General features: G+C 40.1%; 1 protein-coding gene across 2 annotated transcripts in view; it reads left to right on the plus strand.

The window, feature by feature from the left end:
- The first annotated feature begins 2,613 nt into the window (after positions 1-2,613).
- The window catches only part of Amph (amphiphysin), a 34,815-nt gene continuing 16,315 nt past the window's right edge, over positions 2,614-21,113 (plus strand). For both annotated transcript variants that reach the window (XM_065496253.1, XM_065496254.1), the window contains exon 1: positions 2,614-2,773. In XM_065496253.1, the coding sequence (XP_065352325.1) occupies positions 2,705-2,773 (69 nt within the window). In that variant the 5' untranslated portion in view covers positions 2,614-2,704. The remainder of the gene's footprint in view (positions 2,774-21,113) is intronic.

Raw genomic sequence — 21,113 nt, forward strand, 5'->3', positions numbered from 1 at the left:
TAAAACGTAAGTAACCGATGGCGCCACCTAGTGGCGGCATTGAACACTAAAGACTTACGCACAATGTTGAATTAGATATGTATATTTTTCCTTTTTCCTACTCAATACGCCACTGACAAATGAAAATCTGTAGGTATGCAGTGATCGGATATAAATATATCGACAAAGAAGAGTCGATTTTTTATATCAATTAATCACGATTTAATAGCATCACACGTGCTCACGTTGATGAGGACGTGTGCATCTCCTCGTAGTGGCATTGTTCCAACAAGAAAGAAAGAAACACCGATAATATTATTGTTTTGTTGTTTACCATGAAATATCTGTTAAATGTTTCCGCTTAGCTGCTCGTGGAATTTTTCATCGCAAAGCATAATTGGCCTAATTGCTTTGTCGCGTATGCGGTTTTCTGTAGCTTTCTGCGTGTTAGCTAACACCTTTCTGTTTCTCTGTTGTTACGTGTGTTTCTAGAAATTTCGCATACCTTGACGCAAAAGCAACTCTGTATATGAATCATATATCATATAATTTATAATCGTGTTTATCACGTGTAACGAGTTGAGTTTACAAGAATTTCCTTATTGATTAAAAAAGGTCTATGGGTAGGTGGAAGCGTTGACAGAAATGCGTTGCTCTCATTGTAGTAATTCGTCTTTTATTCATGTCTCGTGGTTTAGTAATAAAATCAAGACCAAGATCAGGATCAAGATCAAGACTGAGACTGTGAAATTACATAAATAATCAAAATCACAAATACAAACAGTAAAAATATCACATTCGAAATACAAACAATTATTACAACTTACCCCGTAGTTCGGGTCTAATATGAAATCGTTTTTATGGAATTTTCTCGCACCAAATCTCATCCTAGCCGGAGAGAGAAATTATTGTGTTGCGACTGCTTTGGTGAGAGTCTGATTGTGCAGTGGGGGATAAGGTGCAGTAAGGGTGCACTGCTTGTCGCACACCTTTGTACTGCCTCCTGGCGATACAGGTTAAATGCAAAGTAGTTATTCGGACAGTAGTGGCGAGAAGGCGCCACAGGTCTAATAATTAAAATCTTGAATATAGATTCAAACTTATAAATGATTTTTTTCTTTTTATTTAACTAACTGGCTTTAAACTTCGAAATTTTGCTGACCTTTGACAGAATCCTATGGTTGTGAAATTAAAACAAAAGCAGTTTAGGTTTATATTTTATTTACTTTAGGAGATTTTTTTCTCCCTCAGGTGTTAATTATTTAAGATGGAAAAAAGTTAAAGTCCTTCGCTGTATTTTCCTGTTTAAAATAACTTTATTTTCTCCCACTAATCTAATCTAATCGGTGATGTGAGGAACTTTTGAAGAACTTTAAAATTTAGAATTTTCAATTTACGGGCTCGATCGCCTCGATTTTGTCCTGTTCTCAAGTAAATTATTTACCAAAACACGTTGTTCTTTGTCCTTCCCCATGATAAGCTTGTGTTAATAGGCCAAAAAATATTTCTGAGAGTGTTTTTATTAATTATGAGAATAAACAATATCTTTTTAATAATAGGAGAGTTTCGTAGATCAAAATTCATACGATGGAATGTATTTTAATCAGGCAAACAATTTCTCTCAACCGGAAACACTGCAAGGAAAACAATGATTACAAACACGTAAAATTCCTAAAGACATGTATCCTAAATTTAAGCGTTTTAAAAATCGTTTTTTCTCTATTTAGAAAATAATACAGTTATGATTTATGATACTCTATTTTATGAGACAAAAATATATTTTAATGTATATTTTAATTCGCTGAATGAATTTGGGCTACATTAACTTCCGATTAAAATAATAAAAATTATGGCAGTCCTCTTGTTCCTATATTATCTTAACCTGTCAGACCAGAACCGATGTTATGTTTTGTCTAAGAAAGGAAAACTGCAATCAAAGCGGACTTGACGTTGCATCACATTTGTTTGTCATGATCTGTCTAAGCAAAATGAAATAAAAACTATATTATTAATATATTTCCTTCAGCGGTTCAAAATCATTCTCTATATCTTTTAAAAAGAGCAGAGAGTGCAATTGAAAATTTCTGGCATTTTAAATTAACAGGACCCAGCAGGCTTAAATTATTTGGCATTTCTTTTTGGCTCTCTCCAAAAGAATTAAGATTGTTTAAAGCATATTCTAAAAATTTCCAAGAGAACCTAATTTTGTATGCTTAAAAACATTTGTTTTAAGACATTCCTACCCAGCATTTAAAATTATGATTTCACGTAGCTTCATTTTTATGCCAATTTAGGACGGTTTTTAGATGCTGTAAGACGTTATTTTGCATATTTTGACGGTTAAAATTTCAAAATGAATCCAAGTCGCATGATTCATGCTTATTTTATGGTCCCGAGATGACTTTGGAAAACAGCCCATATTTAAATATCTTGAATATTAAACGCTAACTAACAGGCTGAAAAGAGTTATGCAGCAGGGAACGCGAGTCGGTTGCCCGGGTTGCATAGCCCCCTACAAAGCTACTTCTCACGCCGCTCACCAGGGCGCCTGCACGAACATCCTAGTACCGGCGGCGACCACGAGGTGTCGGCGGGCAGCGAGACGGTGAGGCCAGCGAGCTGGTCGGCTCATCTGGCTTTCTTTTCATTTTCAGTCTCTGTTTGCAAGCAAAGTCGCGTGGATTTGCGGGCCAACTCTTCGACTCTCGAGGCAGGCGACGGCAAAATGGCAGAGAGTAAAGGAGCCCTGATCGCCAAGACGTTACAGAAACACGCAGGAAGGACCAAAGAAAAGGTAGGTGGACGCGTCGAAGCGCGACCCGCGGCCGGCGCCGAGTCTCGGCGGCCGAACCTCTTTTTGCCCACCACCTGTCCTACGCCCACCCCTGCCTGCCCGCCGACGGAGGCAAGGGCTTGTTGCTCCGCGGCTCTAATTCGATTAATTAAGTGTGCACGGGACACTTTTGCGGATTCCTCGAGTTATGCTGCCGTCTTCCGGGGGTGGTTTTCCGCGTGACGCCGCCAAGGGGGTGCCGTTCACTTGGACCTGGACTTAAGAAAGAAAGAAAGCGTGCGCGTGAATCTGCAGCATGCATGCTCAAGGGGTGTGGGGGTGTGTTGCATTTTTCAGAAATTGTTATGTACTATTTTCCTGTTTTTTTGCTTATATATTTTGAAAATAAATTGGAACACATAACATAATTACCGATTTGATATTTAATTCGAATGAATTTTAATGCCTATCAATTCTTCTGACGTTAATTTAATTTATTTTTTTTTTAATTTTTTGGCGTTTTATGAGATGGAAAAAATTAAATTGAATTAGTTCAATTCATTTTCTTGCATTTTTAAATAATAACAATTATCACATCATGACCGGAAAAACGAATATAAAATTTTTCAACCACCAATCAGAAAATTACCCGTATTTAATTTTTAATTTCATGCCATCTGTACTAAAACAGACTCGTGATGCAGCCGATTTCTAAATTTTCCCTCTCCAAAATTTACACTAGATCTTAGGACCGTGGAACAGTTAAATTTCAGATTGTGCCAAATTTATCGACAAATTTAATAATTTTTTCCTTTGTTTTCGATCCCTCCTGTAGCAATCTATCCAATGGTGTACGAATTTTCACAAAAAATTCCCTAAATTGTGAAATAAATCATGCTTTAACAGTGCTTGCAAATGTTTGAGCAGATTTTTTCAAAAATGTTAACGACAATTTAGGAAAATTTCTGCTCTCTCCTAATTTTCAAGGATTTTCTCTCAAGTTTGACTAATTTTTTTTTGTAATAAATCGCAATTTGAATTTTAGTTTTTCAGATTTTTTTTGTCAAAGCGCCGCCATTGCCATTAACCTGGAATGGAGCCGAGATATTCGGCTCTTCCAGCTCCGGGCGGCTGCAGAACATGAAAACAAAGCGGTGAAAGTGAACTTGATTTCTTTTCTCGCTTTTATGAATATTCAGCCCGCCGAGTGAACGTACTTCGGACGCACGGGTCCATCTTTTTACTTCTCGCGGGGCTCGCCTATTTTCGTTTCTTGGGCCCCTCTCTTCATCTCGACTCGCACGCCCGCTCACATGTTGTCCTCTCGCCGCAGTCTCTTTCTCCGCGCTCAATTAAAAGCAATCGGCTGCCTTTTCAATGAAAATTACTGCATAATTTATTCCTGAATGGAGTAATCGCGGCCAGCTGGTCGCATTTTCTCCCGAGAAGACACAGAGATAGAATGTGCCTCGCGCGCTTGTAGGTCAACACACGACTTGCCACTTTGCTGCTCGTCTGATCGTTAAAAACTCGCGTCAGGAAGAGAGAAAGAAATAAAGAAAGTCCTCTTAACTGTGAAGATGCGTCCAATAAGTGACAAAAATGTTTTTTTACTTTATTTCTTGCTGACCGCTGACTTGAAATTTTATTTTCTGTCGGAGTAAATTAAAACTAAAGTTGTTCAGCCATAGCCTAAATCTTCAATCTCGTTAATTTTTATTATTTTTTTGAATTAGATAAATAAAAAAAATGTTGTGATTTTAGACAGAACAGAAAAATGTTCTGAGGAATTTTGTTATATTTTGGGCTATTTAAATTTTAATATTATCCGCTTGGCGGTGTTATTAGGACCCGGTGTGCTCATAGCCTTCAGGAATTTTAAAAAGAAAATATTTATTTACAAACATGACAAGTCCAGCCAAAGTATGAGTCAATTTTTAAAACGGCTTTTCCAGAAAATTGGTGTGAAGAAATTTTTATAACAACTTTCCGAATTCAGTCAGCAGAGTCGAGCTTTTTAATTTAATTGCATTCCTCAGAAATGAATTGATCTCAATTTTAAAAAAAGCCGGTAGCTATACTCGCTGATCGCGAAAACTAGTGCCAATTTAAGCTCGGTGTTCAAGTGTTTCTGGTGCGAAAACAATCTGAACCGCTATTGGAGCGCAGAGCAAGTCTCAATAATTAGATGGAACTAATGGTGCTTCCTGCAGGCCAATTGTGAGAAAATCAGCTCCTCTGAGAGCGAATTGAGTGGCACCCGAGCGCCCTCGAGGGGATTAATTACCGGCTGATGCCAAAGCAGACGTTTAATTCACCTCGCGCGCAGTGTCTTTTTATTGTCACGTTCAAGTACGGGTTTTATTTTACGAGCAAGGTCATTTGGCTATAGTGCATTGGCAAAATGGTGAGTCGTTCAAGTGGACCAATCGATGCTGACCCACATCAGATCTGGTCATCAGAGGCTGGTCTCGAGGGATTTTTCGCAGATGTCCAAGCAGAAAATTAAATTATGTTTTTATACCTCTAAAAAAGCAGCTGCATTTTTTCCTTCTTATATTTTCGCGTTAGAAGAAGCAGAATTTCACTCTTTGAAATTGGCTTTTCATTGCATTTTGAGCTTGTGAATTTTTGAGAGAGAAAATTACTTAAAACATATTTTTACTCAAGCTGCTGGTGGATTCATTTGGGTTGTCGCAAGAGGAGCAGTTTCGGCGCGGAGCAAATTAATACAGCCCCTATTATTGTTAGTGCACACAAAAAACGTCATTCATATCTCTGGCCGGGCCGAAAGTTGTGTAATGAGCAAGGAGAGCAGAGTATTTACTAACCATGTGCTGTTCTCTGGATGCGTGTGCTGTGTAAATATGGACACTGCTTATTAGAAACGCTCCTCCTAGTTCAAACAAATCACGAGTTCAAATGTCGTTCCGCTTTTGCAACGCTTAATTATGTCAACTGATTGGAAATAGATTCGCGATGCAGCCGTAGCTGCCTTGATTTACAAAGCGAATAAAAGTGCAAGTGGTTGTAACCTCTGCGCCGTTCACTGGGGCACGAACAAAAGGTAGAACGAACCGATCTAGTTCATCTGCATCTGAATTCAATGGGCACACAGAAACCAGCTCTGCGGATTATTGACAAAGAAGAAAGGAAGAGAAGAGCTGACACTTCTTAAAAATAGATTAGCACGCCTGCCAGGCTCGCTTCGTGAGTGCAGAGAGAATCGTCACCGAACGAGAGAGAGAGAGAGCCTTGATTCACTGTGCAGATCGGGCGCTTTTTGCATGGCCGCGGCTACAAAAACCGGTGAACCTATAAAGCAAATCTGCCGCCTTGCTCGGTGGAGTGTGAGCCGAATTGAAATTTGCTGAACGGAAAGGAATTCGCAATTTGCCTGGCCAAAAGTTAATTACAATTTAAGCATTTCTAATTGTTTGTAACCAGAAAAAATAGATTTTTGTTTGAAATAGTCGATTATTTGAATTTATTGTGTCTTAAAATTAGCACAAATTAAGTTATTTTGAAGAAAATAATCGAAATAAACGTAAAAAATTTTATAATGCATTGATCCATCAGTAAAATAGCCTCTTAAAATTATATTTAATCAATATCCACGATTTAACCGTCGAATTATCGATATTTTTCCGGTTTTTATTTCTAAAAACACGTCCACTGTGAACACTGGAAGAGGGCGTAACCTGCGGGAAATTCGAAATGAGGGCATGCTTCTCCGGAAAATGAAGAAGGAAGGCGTGGCATGCATCTTAAACCGAAAAATTTCACATTTTTTGTTCTAATATATTAATTTCAAATCCTGATTAAATTTTCGATTTACTGGTTTTACAGCAATGATAACAAAATTTAACTTTCAAAATGTGTAAAATTCTTTAAAAAAAGGATTCTTGCTATTTAGTGATCATAATAACACCATAGAAAATAGAAAACCGGTGTAGCACATCCCTCTAAGCTATAAATTTTTGAAACAAGAACAAAATTGTTGTCCTCTTTTCCTTTCTTCCTTTCAGTTCGAGATGTAAACGAATTTCTGGGTGAGGAAATGAGAAAATGCTATCCAGCAGAAATCTTGCGCCAACAAAAATAAAAATTGCTTCGCGAGACGCTTTGTGCCGCAATGGCGCCACTTTTATTCTCTCTGTAGCCAGTGGAGCACGTGTCGTGTGTGTCAGCGTTATTTTCCGTGTTTCATGACCTATCTCGGCGTCCCTTAATTCAATCGAGTGCCCGCATAGGCAACGAGGACGCCGCGCGTCTGTTAATGAAAAGGCGGGCACGCAAGCACCATAAGCAAGACGCTCTCGAGATTCGAGATGGCTTTTAATAAAAGTCGAAAAGTGAGCTGCATTTTCATATAATATGTAGCTTGGCGGAGCAAGTCTAAACACACATTTGGAAAAAGACGCATCCACATCACTCATTTTAGCCGTGGACGCCAGAATTAGCTTCTCTAACTGCTGTACGGGGCATCAGCAACGCGGCCGCTTGGCGTATGATGAGTGATGTACCACCTAATTTTTTTGCCAATGACTGTCCGTCTTTCAATGATATTATTTTATTGCATCACAGAGTTCAAATTCCGTATGTTTGAATCTACAGAGTAAGTTATTTGTCAAAAAATATCAAAAAGTTGGATTTCAGCTGAGATGTAGGGTAATTTTTGAAGGGGAGAATTTGGGGTTGATGAGGGAGGGTGCGTAAAACCATTTTCAAGTGATTTCAAACATTTAAGGCCAGCTGCGGTGCAAAAAACGCTGGAAAATAAATTTAAGAGAAGGTAAGCAAAAGGGTTGTGAGGGGGGTGGGGGTTACCACCCTGAAATATTTATGGCTCGTCAGGAGACTCTAAGACAAGTCAAACGGTATTAAGTTTTTGCATATCTGACCAGTATAAGCCGAGATCTCGCGTTCAATTGATATTTTGATTTTTGAACTAAAACCGGGGGTTTCGCCGTTTGACCTGAGAGATCGCAAAACCGAAATATATCACTGTTTCCAAAATTTCAGGGTATATTAATATCACAATTGGAAGAAAAACGTCAGTTATTTGAATTAAAATTACGATGTTGTCATTCAAAATCAGCTTTAGATTCGTGTTTGTACTCCAAGCAAAGCGTGGTGGCTCTTAAACTAGCCGAACTCAAGGGTTATAAACTTGACATTTAGGTTGGTTAAGAGAGCCAGCACCAGTAGGGGCGATTCGCAATTCTCTTTTAGCAGCCAAGTGCAGTTGCACGTGTTTGTCAGGGAATTCTTTTCAAGCGACGAGAGCATTTTTCTCGTCAGCAGCCACTCTTGGTTATTTCAGGCGGCATGCTGCGTGTGTGTGTGTGTGTGTGTGTGTGTGTGTGAGTGTGTATTTTATTTATTTGACTCACTTGCACGTCGCCGCGGCCGTGCCAAATAAAATTTGTACCCGCGAATCCTCGGCTACAGGAGCCCGCATTGTGTTTTCATCTTGCCGCCGGCGAGGAAGATTTACGGCGGTGCATTCCGCTGATAGCAATTAATTTATCTCGTCGAACCGACTGGCAACTCCATTCAATACAATTATTCCGCCTGATTATTTATCTATTTTCAGTCAACACCTTCTGAAGTATTTAATTTGTATAAAACGCTAAATGATAATTAGGAAAATTTATTCCTGAAGTCCTGGGACTGGTGGGCACACGAATTGGTGTCAAAGGGATTCCCTGCCTCAAAATGGTTGAATGCCAAGCCTCTCTCTCTCACTCTCGAGCCAAAAGTCCACGCGGACCCTCGCATTGCGAACCCTTGTTTTTGCCGACTCTCCATTGTAAAACGTGTGTCTACGTGGATGAAAAAGCCGGCGAAACACAAGAGATCCGTTTTAACGCGAGCGTGTTGTTGTTATATTCGAGTGTGCCAGCTCTAGAACAAATAATGGCTGCGATCATGCGAAAATCCTAAAAATAATATCGAAGACGCGCAGGAGGAGGAGGAGGAAACGGTTAATTGCAGTTTAATGTTAGTAATCTAACCTCGGCTCGAAGTAGCTGTTAATTTTATTGCTTTTCGCGGTAAAATAAGCAATTATATTGATTGCAAGTGGATTGTTCAGCTGGCTTGTTTCGTAGAGGCTAAAATTGGCTCCTAAATTTGGATAGTTTAAAAAATCGTTTAGTACTCGACGCATAAAATGCTGATTTCTTGTCAGATTAGTGAATTTTATTTTCGACAGTTCCTATGAGGCAAATCACCTAGCAAAAGAGCCAGAAGAACACCGGCAACCAATAAGAGAAGGGCTAAAATCGAGATGGCAGTGCCACTGTGACAGCCAGCGCAACTAAGTGACAAGGCTGGCTGCCAGCTCATTGTCAGATCTCTAATTGGTTGCTGGTCCACATCTTTTTGCTAGGTCCACATAAAAAATTGCCAAAGTATCAGTTTTTCGGCACGTGTCGTGTCGAATTGCCACCTGAATGATTCGGCTGCCTAACTCAATTCGACCATCAGGAATCTATTAACTCTGTCAAAAACAAAATTCCAGTGCTAATGACGTTTTCGATTGCTATTTGAGATGGAAGGCACATTCATGCGGCGAAGGCGCGAGGAAGGAAGCTCCAAAATGAGTTTGGAAACGTACGAGGAGGCACACACACACACACACACACACGCGCGGGCGAATATTGGGTGATCAGGCGGCGTACCGTGAAACACGGCGAGCGCGAGCGAGGAGAATGACCAGCAGCCGCAAACAACGCACACCGTAATCATTCTCTGGCTTGAGAAACGTGAATGCATTCACCTGCCGGCAAGCGTAGGTCTTCTCACCGTTTCCACGTCGGTTTGTATTTTTGTGTGCATGTGCTCGCTGCCAATCTATCCCTCTTGCCAATTGTCAGTTGTGTCAGAAATTGTGTCATCGGAGCAATGAGAGGGCGGTTTGTTTCAATAAAACTCTTTCGCTTTAAGTGTCACCGCCAAATTTGCTTTCATTAGTGCCAGTTGGGGACATTTTATGAGAAAACAAATTTGCTAAACTAAATTGCTCCAATAGTTACTGTTGACTCCCTGTCCAATTGGTGTATGTTTTCAATCCCAGCAACTTTTGATATGTTAAAAAGGTTTTTGAGACTTCTGAAAATTTTTACAAGTATTTCTGACCTCCACGATTGCCAAATAATTTTTTTTTTTCAATTTAAATTGTCTGCGGTGAGATGAAAACATTTTTAAATGGTTCATGAGGTTTGTAGGAGTTTAAACAGTATGTTTAAACTTTACTCAATTTAGTGCCACTTCATTGACTTCTAACAAGCCCAGTTTTTATGGTTTTTATGTTTCTTTTATTTTATTTTAACACTTATTTCCTAAAATTCTACGTTAAGACGATAAAAAGCTCCTTAGACCAGATACCAGAATATCCCTATTTTTCCAGAGAAGCGTTGAGTTTATTGTGATTTCTTTGATAGATATTTGTGCGGCTGCTGTGTAAACGGTACTATTAGGTTTAAAACTGATAGAGCATGAGGGCTTTTGTCCAGAATTATTCAATCAAACTAACTGGATGTTTCCTCAATTGAACGGCTTCGTTTCTTTCCGAGCGCTGGTGCCGAATGTTGTAGGGCTCAGCTGACAACTTAATCAATGACCGCGACATCAGTTTTTTCATCAAAGCTGAACTCAATCATTTCATTAAGAGGTCAAAGAGGTCACGCTTCAGAGGCCAGAGTAATCTTTGTCGCCTCTGGCAAAACATACGGAGACGATAGACGAATCGCTCTCTGACCTATAAGTGCTGGTCCAGCGAATGTTCGTCTAGGTCAAGATCAGTGGAGAGCGTGATTATTGTTTGTCCTATCTGCCGGCACAACACTCGAACCGCGTGCGGGTGCGCTCCTGTTTCATCTCCTCCCTTTGTGCAGCAGGCGCACTATAAATGTGTCAACACAGATAGTGAATAGAGAGAGAAAGAGAGGCCTACCGAATTATTATTGCTCTCTTATCTGCGCGAGCTTCTGCGTGCGTTCCAATCAGATTTATTCTCGGTCTCAAGGACGCCACAGGAGAGACGCGTTTCGTGCGAGCCACTACTTGGAATGCGGTGGAATCTAGTATGAAAAATGGATACATGATTATTATTCAAACCACTTTTTGTTTCAAATCCTGTTCCCGAGACTACGTGATGATTTTTCGTGGAATGCTGCAAACTTTTAGTTACTTTGTATCATCGCACAAACCACTGGAGGAGAGAACATCTCGCAGAATTTTAGAAATGGGGTGTTTCCCCCTGGAAAATTGATATTATAGGCGTGGAACGTTTCGAAAAGCACGGGAAAATCGAAAAATTTTACCTTTGCACTGAGATTTTTTGGCTAAAATCCTGATGCATCATCCAATCTAGAAATTTTCTTATCCTTTAAAAATATCAGGGTCGAAATCCTTCTAATAAAATGATAAACTTACAATGTTAGCAGCTGTAATTGTGCGGTGGTTATAAAATGATTTATTTTTCTTTTATATTTGATCAGTCAAGCATTGGATTTTAATGAAACTCTCATGAAATACCGATGGAAATTGTTTATCATTGTTAAAGTACTATTTTCTAGCTTTGCGCGAGGAGCAAATTGATAATTCACTCAATCGTGAGTGCCTCTCGCGTAGATTGCTTGGAGTTATATGTTTTAATACGAAGAATTAAATTGGAAGCTGAGCTTGTGCAATTGAATGCAGCCTCTCTCGGTGTGTGGTGGAATTCTTCGCCGGCAAACAAAGCCGCCGATCCACTTGCGTGAATCGGATGCAGATTGAGTAATGCAGATTACATCCGCGCAGAGTTGCGGCTCGCCGACCGCCCGGCAGATAATTTATTCCGAGCGTTTTACAGTTTTTACTGCACAGCGAAGAAGAGGAAAATTATCCGATCCGCAGGGAAACGAGTCTGAGTTGTGCCTGAAACTCCAGCCGACTGTGAAATTAATGAATTTTTCGTCAGCAGCTGACGATGAGGTCAAGGAAAGCTAATTATTCTTGAATTCGTGCGGGATAACTTTTATTATTTCACATCCATTGCGTGCGTGAGTTGGAATACGCCCAGATGGGCAGACTACAATAACAATAATAGCAACGTGAAATTGATATGCGCAGCGTCAAAAGAAGAACAATGTGCACCTTTGTATGTAGACCAAGCGTTTTAAGCGCGGAATCGGAAACGTTGTTTATTCAACACATTCCACTGGAGTTATGATCTGAGATCAATCATTAAAATTTCGCTTAAAAATAGAAATAATCATTTGCCACCAATAAAATTTTGGAACATCATTTTGGAGTTTTTTTTATATATATATGGAAAAACAATTTTGCTGGATTTTCTGTGCGGAAATTTTGAGATGGGGGTGTCGTTCCCTGTAAAATAATAAAGAAGGCTTGGCACGTGTCAAAAGCGCGTGTAAATCGAAAAATTTGACAGATTTTTCAGCTAAAATCCTGATTAGCTGGTTTTACACATCTAATTAATATTCAAATTGTGTCACAGAGTTTGAAAACTCATAATTCGTGGTCATTTAATGGTCACGGCATAAAAAAAATTGTGCACATCCATATATGTATCAATATGAAAAAACAAAGCTGAACATTTTTGGCTTTGTTTTGTTGCGGATGTGCAGAAATGTTTTTGAGAGAAAATTCCGCAGTCTGCAGCACGAAGTACACATGAGACAGTGCAGGATTCGTGCGAAATTACTCACAATTTTCCCTATTTGATCACGAACTTGTTGAGGAATGCTTTGATTGCTTCTTCGGAAAAAAGAGTCTAGGTAATAAAGTGTCCGAACTGAAATTCGCACTAATTGTGCTGTTAAATGCGATTCACGTCAAATTTCTCCGGAAATAAAGACCATAAATCACGTGAGCAGGCGAGTTTTGTAAACTTTCAAAACGCATTTAACCTTTCTTGCCTACTTACGGCTTCGTTGACTTTATTTGGCGCGTCCAGCTACCTGAGCCGAGGCATGTGAAAATGATTGTCGTCGCCAGGATGAATCTCTTTCCCCCTGAAACGACCAAACGAGTCTCGCTGAGCTGTTAAAACAAAAAGCCGGCCCCCTACGTCAAGTGTAGCTGTGTGTAGGTCAAATCGAGAGCAACGTCACTCTCTCTCGCTTGCTTGCTTGCTTGCTTTTTGCGCTGGACGTCACTGTCGCACTTTTATTGGCTCGCCAATGGATTCCCGAGCAGACGGCCCCGTGGGCAATTTCAGTTATTGCCCTCTGTACCGAGCAAAAAGTTATACTGCAGATAGCAAATTAGCAACACGAGGAGCCCATCAAAACCAAAGAGGAGAGGGAATTTAATTTTATGGCCTTACAGGTTTTTTTATAAAGTTCTCGAAAAATCAAATGAATTTTAAGTTGATTTCGATTTCTTAATAGGTGGATTTCCCTCCTGTCGTAATAAATCATGATTTTCAATATAGAAACAGTGCTCAAACTTTGTGGCCGATTTTCTCAGAAATTTGGGAAAATTTATGCTCTTAATTTTCAGAGAAATCAGTGCATATCAACTTGAAAAAATGAAATTATTTATTTAAGTCTGCCCTAATTTTTAAAATTTTGCAATTCACGCTATTGCATATTCAAATTTTCACTTTGTCAAAAACAGTGAGCTAGGTGGATTGACTATTACGTGACAAGGAAAGTGTCAAAAGGATTCGACTAAATCCATTTGCCGGATCAGAATTTTCCGTCTCGGCGTCTCGTGTCTCGCCCACCGTTAATTTTTTCGCTAACCCACCCAAGGCAGGCCATGAGAACGCCTACCCGGCCGAAAAGAGAGTCACCTGCTCGGATATTATTTTTGAGCCGACATTGCATCTCAAGGACTCGCTCGCATTAATTTGCATTGCAAAGGCTCCCACGCACTGACTCACCGACACTTTCGGTTCGAGTTTGGCCGCTCGCTATTTAATTGACTCCGCGGGCAAATTGGAGCTCTGCTCGCCTTTTAATTTTTGAGCAGTGTCTGCTTTTTTGATCTTTGACTCCCGCCTTTATCAATAAATAAATTTAACTGTTTGGTTCTGGTCTTCAGGCCAGCATATGCTTTTTTCGTGTATCTGTGTGAGAAAATTACAAATCTTGGAGCAATAATTATCAGCTCACTGGTCCAAACTCTTTGTTGTGAAATAAAATAAGACAGGGAGACAGTCCTCAGCCTCTTTTTTTCTAAAATTTACATCCATTTTTGGCTGCAAATTAGTTCTTAGGGATAAACTTAATTATGCAACAAGGATTTTCCAGGCTTTTGCGGTATCAATCCTCTTCAAATGTCGGTTCGTTGATTGCGACAAGCAATGAAAGTTCAAGTTCCAAGGCCCAAGGCCAGACGTCTGCTCGGCGAAAATCGAGACACATTGTCGTCCAATGCTAATTGTAACTTTTCCTTTCTACGATGATGAACAACAACATCACCAACCGACACGATAATGCAATTGCATTAGAAACGGACGCAATCGCTCAAGTTCAGAAAGCAAATTTGATCCGTCTGCGATTCACTCGGCTTGAGCTGGTTGTAAACAATCCGACGCGAGAGAGGCCAAACAAACACCGCACTCTCTCGGTGCACACTCACTCACTCACCGGTCGTTTTATGATATTTGCTTTGATTTCGCGCCAGCCACCGCATTAACTAACTCTTGAAAATAGTTTAGTAGAATGTCGATGAGGCTATTTTTATTTTCGGCGGCCAACTTATCCCGAATTCGAATTGACGGAGACAAAGGCGCGAGTGGACGCCAGCAAATTTATTATGCAAGAAAGGCCTGCGCTGACCTGAAAACTGGCGGGTGGAGATGATTGCTCTTTTTGTCGCCGCGGCTTCTGCCACTCTGCTTTGAACCAACAGCGAAATTTTGTCTCTGATGTGCCCTAATTTCAGAGGTCAGAGTCAGAATTAGACTATGGGGAATGGTCCAAACCGTTTTTATGGTTTTTTGGATTTTATTTTTAACACTTAATAAACGTTTTTGTACATAAAAAATGGTGGTACTATCTAGTGTAATTATTTTTTATAAAAAAACTAAATATTCCAGGCTTGTCTATTTTTTTTTTTTTTTTGAAAAAAGTACAATTTTTATATCAAATCAAAGTTTACTGGATTCTCTGTAAACAGTAACTACTGGAAGAGGGTGTAACTCGTAGGAATTTTGAAATAGGGGCGTGGTCTCCCGGGAATATTTAAAAAGTAGGCTTGTGTTTCGTGTCAGAAAGCGCGAAATAACTGTAAAATTTGATGTTTTATATTTTAAACTTCTGATCAAATTATCAATCTTACTGAAAAAAATCGAACAAATCCATTTTCAAAATATGCGTCAGAATGCTTAAAAAATTAAAAACATGCTCATTTGATGGCATTTGATTTGCACCTTTCCAGCATGCGTGATTTGGCTTCACGGGACGAATGTCTAGCGTTTCAATGCAGTCCTCGGTGCGGAGGCAAGTGGCCCTTGAGTGGGCTGGGTTTCTGTGCGGCCTGGTGCGCCCATGTTATCCGTTCGCGGTGTTATTGGGACCCGGGTTTCAGCATTCGTGCTAGTGCAGTGCGCGCCCTTCCCGGTCCTCCGGTCCTCGGACAGGGATAAAATGAGCAAAAAAAAAATCACAGAAAACAATTCTCTCTCATGCCGAGCATTAAAGAAGACATAATTGTGTTTGATAATGATTCTCATTTAGCAAAACAGCACGTTCTGGATACAATTAATTCTCGAATTGGACTCGCTGGTTCCCACAAAAAGTGGCTCACGCGGCGATTGATGGTTCTCGACTGCATCGACTCGAAGAAAACAATATGCGTGTAAAATCGTCGCTCGCTTGGCATTTGAATGGCCCCCTAACTTTAATTAGGCGCGCCGTTTAAACGGCCTCTTTCGCCCCAACATTCCGCCGCTTGTGACGATACACAGAGAGTGCATAATCTGTCCTCAGGCGGCTCGAATTAGGCTGGATTCCAATTCAAAAAAGCTTGCGAGCGGCCGGCTCACCGCGGCAATCATTGTCCCTGCTGGTAACTCGGACGCAGAAATAATTCGGGCTTTCTTCACTAAATAATCTCGTGCGAGTGCGACAAAATTCTATTTTTACGCACTGCCAGGCTAATTTAAGTCTGTATGTGCACTCGGCTGACATCTTGACTTCTTGAGCGGCGACTCTGCGAAAAATTTCCGGCCATCGAGGGTGGTTTGTGCTAATTGCGGTCGTTTATATGTTTGGTGACCGTCCAAATCGATTTTGCTGGTGTTGCTGGTGCAATTTGAATGATCGCCAATGCTGATTACAATTCTTGCAAAATACAGTGTGTATCATTGAGAGCACATTTTGCGCAGAGCGAAATCTGGCCGCAAACCTGTATGTTGGGTTATTTGTCATTGTGCGATAAATTTTATCCTGTATCAACCTTTTTTTTAAATTTTTATCGGCAACTCTAATCCATCCCGGTCACCCAAGGGTGTTTTTTTTTAATTTTATATCGAGAAAAGTCTTGAATAATATTTTTTCGATGTTTTTGAAAACTTCCAAGAGTTTTTGATCGGAATTAAACTTCTTGAGAGTGCTAATCGATTGCTGAGCTGAGGGAAGAATCAAATTAAGCAGCCAAATCACTCGGCCAACATTTCAACACGTACAGTATGGTGCTAAAAATCAATGAGTCGTACAAATCGCTACTTTGGCGGTAAACAGTGTCAGAAGAACGCTGGCAACCAATCAGAGACGAGAGTGGTTCTTTGATTGGATGTAGCGCTGTCCGAAGACCGAGACAGCAGCGCCATAGTGACAGCCAACTGAAGCGAGTCAAGTGACAAAGTATCTAGCTGCTGGCTGACCTTCCGCTTGCTGTTGCTGTGGCGCTGCTGTTTCGGCCTGGCCAATCAGGGAACCGCCCCCTTCTCTTGCTCATGCGGCACTTTATCATCCAAAGCTATGGTTTTTACGTTTCTGCTGATGTTCTGCACATCCGCTGAGTGTTTCGGCGGCCTAATCTGGCCTCAGCAATCGTTTGGAACTGTCAAAAATGAAATATTAAAATATATTTAATATTTAGCGTCCTAAAAATTATGATACTGGCACTCTGGTCTTCATTCTATAAATTCCTTTGAGGGTGAAATTGAAATTTCAACACCATTCTTTATATTACAATTTATTCAATTCAAATTTTTATTGAACACCTCTTGAGGTAAAACAATATGTCGGTTTAAAAATAATGCGGGCGATTATTCCTGTCTCGTTGAGCGGACCTCCGCATATTTTGTGGGCGGGTGCATACTTATTTATACAATGGGCTCGAGAGTAGTGCTTGACGTCGCTTCTTCAGTGTGCCGATGTCGATGTCGACCACCCCTTTGACTCGCAATTAGCACGTAGTCTCTCGCAACCTTCTCCTTCGAGCGCACGAATAAAAAAGTGAAATAAAAACCGTCTTGCAGATGGATGCAAAATTCAAGACGATAATTTGGTCGCGTCAGACATGCGGCCGGCCGTGTGCTTCTCGTGCGAGTCGTTGGTCTTGGTTCAGTCTGTTCGCTATTCTTACTTCGCGAGCATATCTAGAGAATGAGCAAATTTAGCGCTGGGGCGGCCGCGGTCCCTGGTAAAAATACGCAGACTTAGCAGCCCCCGAGTAGTTTTGGCCGCCGACCAAAGCTCTGACTGAGAGACCGAGTGCGTGTGAGTGGACGACGGCGCGGTCTGCATTCGCATTTCTGCTTGGAATTGTGCAGCCAAATTTTAAATTATTATGCAGAAAATGGCCAGAATTTAATTTTACTAGTAACTCTTACCCTTCTAAAACTGCACACAAAATAATAAAATATTCAATGGAATTTATTTCCAAATGCAATATGCAAAAATTTGAAGTGAAACAGTACTGAAAAATACTGAAAATTGTGACTTAACCTAAATTTTCCCAGGCTGCCGTTTAAATTTCTGAAAAAATCGGCCCCGATGTGTGCAAGCGGTGAAAATTGTCATGATCCTTTTCGCTAGAAGTGATATTTACTAATTCTCGTCAAAACGAATGAAAATTTTGCAAAAATTTAATCAAACCCCGTTTAATTTTAAATTCAAACGCTCCTAAATTTCAAGGTGCCTATTTTATTATTGCATTTTATCTTCAATTAACGATTTCCCTTTGAGAGTTTCAACACGCATCAACTATTTAATCGGCACGGCCTTTCAACCTGCCGATCGATAAGAAAAACCAACAGAGAGGCTTAAATCGAAATCCAGCCGCTCGAGAGCGAAGCAATTTGCAGTGATTTGCGGGTGCAAATTGGACGCATCCCCTCTCGCCACACCCTGCGGCTCTTGTAAGCCTTCTCATCCCCCAAATCTCGCCAGTTCGCTCGCTCTCGTCTCGTTGAATATAATTCCAGCCAACACCTTCTTTGCACGCAGTTTGTGTCGAGGAAATTACAATTCCAACGCGCTTTTCTCTCTATCTTTTGAGGGCACACGCGGAGAGAAATTGACTGATTGATCTTGTGCGCGCTCCGTTCGGCGGGCGGACGCCGAGGCTCGCCCTCGAGTTGACCTTTGCCTTGGAAGAAAGTTTGAGAGCGTTCCATTAGAAGTGCATTTGCTGCTCAAGTGCGTGCGTGCTTTTCACTCTTTGTCAGTATGGATTTCGTTGAAGTAATCTTTTGTGTAATCGCATTGTACAATCAATATGCACGTTCAGGATAAGATATTTTTACCCTCACCAATCCTAAATTATTCCACGCGTAGGGATGTGCAAGACTAATCGACTTTGAGGAAAGTAATTGGTAAATAATCAGTTTCTAAACGTTTAAAATTTCCAAGTGTCATTAATTGAAGTAGCAAAGCGTGCCAAATGATAAATTATCCATATATCCACGAGTCTACCATTGGAAAAATGACCAATATTTGAATACTTTGCAGTTTTTTACAGCGAAAATCCCGTTCTCTGTGAACAGCGATATCTGGAAGAGGTGAGAATTTTAAGATGGGGGCGTGGATCCCCGAAAATTTAATAAAGAAGGCGTAAATACTTCTTATTATAGCAAAGAGCGGTAAAATCGTTAAATTGGTCGTTTTTATTGAGAATCCGCCGGAATTTTGAAAGGTAATCTCCTGGAAAATTAAATAAAGAAGGCGTGGCATTTTGCTGAGAACTAGTGGGAATGTTGAAATAGATGCGTGGTTCTTCGGTAATTTAAAAAATGAGGCGGGCACGTGACGTACAATTTGACGTTTTTACTGAAGTTTTCAGCTATATCCTGATTAAAAAATAAAATTTTCTAGTTTTGCGCATCCCTATCCATACCTTCTGCTATACTGTAGAGTTTTACTAGAATTCCAACCGATTTTTAACTAATAATCCGTGAATAGAGTTATTTTCTCCGCCTGAGCAGGCTTTAATCAAGAATACACACTTTTATCCCCCTCTCTCTCCGATTATCAGAGCAAATTGTGCTCCATAGAAAGTTGTGCATGCATAAAATTATTCTCGACCGTGCTTGCAGCCAATAATTTTTTTATTGAAAACTACGTGCTGCTGGTAAGGAGAGCAAGAGCGGCGCTGGAATGAGAAAATTCCTTTCTTTTGTGCAGAAATCTCGTTCGCGGCGGCAGCGAGACGCCATAGCCGGTATATTTTGTTTTTATTTTCGCTCGCAGTCCGCAACAAACAAAAGAAGAAGAGCATTTCAGCGAGTCGGCTTGGCTGCGATGAAAATTAGTCATGCGAGCAAATTAGGAGTTTCACTTTGAAAAACGAGAGTGTTAGTGAGGCACAAAGAGCACACATGAAAGCACTTCACGTTCTCTTGAAAAGGTTAAACGGTCAAAGTGCACTGCAATAATTCGTGTTTATGCATTGGAACTTTGTAACTTGCACAAGGATGATTTACATATTACAAGAATTTGCGAAAATCATCGGTTTTTGTTTTCAAAAATATACCGGTGGCTTAGCACAAATGAATTAAACTGATTAATAATTGATTTTGACGGTGACAATTGGTTTTAAACATTCCACATTAAATTTATTTTGCCAACTGCCATCAGTAAAATAGCCGTGTGTTTATTTTCTACTTTAAACGATTAATCATCTATTTCCACGAGAAAATCGTCATAAAAATTGCTTATTTTTTTAGAATTTTGCAATTTTTGGTATTGACAAACAGATCTGTGAAAACTCGTGGAAATTTAAATTGGGGGCGTGATGTATCGGAAACTAAAAGAGGAGTCGTAGCACGTGTCACAAAGCGCAGGAAAATCGTAAAACTAAACGTTTCTCCTAAGATTTTCAGCTTATATTATCCTGATTTAATGATCGATTTATTGTTTTTTTTTTTCAGATAAAATCGGAAATAACCGTTACAGATAATTATGATCGGTTTGGCACATGCCTAACAATTTAACGAAATTCTTTAAATTAAATTGCTTCAGCATAAATGAATTTGTCACTCCCGTAATCGTTGATCACGTGTCTGTGCATCTCGATGGTGGCTGCTGAATGTTTTATGCGCAGCAGGCACATCACATTCATAAATAAGCTGACGGGAAAGATGTAGGTCTGTAGGATGCTGTGCACGCTCGGTCGCCTGGCCGGTCGGTCGGTTGGCGAGCGAAGCCTACTTTGCTCCTTTCTTTGTCAGCGATGGCATTTTTTTTATTATTACTTGGCATCAAACACCATTTTTAGATTGTGGAATCTCGTCAATTCAATGGCAGTTTGGGGTTAATGTTGCTTTTACTTGGTTCATGTTGAAAGTGTAAGGTATTTTTATAGATATTCTGTGTACTTTCATTATAAACAACATAAACGCTCGAGAAAATAAAGTGCTCGACGCTGATGGATGCTGATAAGGGTATTTTACAACCGATATTGCGTTCATGGGGTAGTAAAATTTCAGCTTTACATTTTTACACAACTAGAAGATAACAAATCGGATTTTCTTATTGTGAATTTAAGTACCGCAAAGGTTGAACGACCCCTAAAACCTGCTAATGGTCAATCTATAAAGTCTCAAAAGTGCGGTCACGTCTTATTAATCTTTTGTTTGATTTTGCGGTGTTCTTTGTGGTTGTTACGCCAATTATGCAAACGAATGTGTGACTCAGCTCTGTGAGTTGTGCTTTTTTATCAAACAATCACTTGCGGTGAACAGAACGCTGCGTTGACTCGAAAACGAAAGGAGACCAGTGACAAATTTGAGTCAGCGAGAACATACCTTGCATTTTTTTTTAATTTTTCTCTTACAACTGGAAAACAAATTGGATCAAGAGCTATAAAGTGAAACCACCCTATTTTAATAATTCTCGATGCTCTAGCAAATTAAATTTTAAAAAATGCGCTTCTCATAAAGCTT

Source organism: Cloeon dipterum, chromosome X (genome assembly GCF_949628265.1).
Source record: "Cloeon dipterum chromosome X, ieCloDipt1.1, whole genome shotgun sequence".
NCBI lineage: Eukaryota > Metazoa > Arthropoda > Insecta > Ephemeroptera > Baetidae > Cloeon > Cloeon dipterum.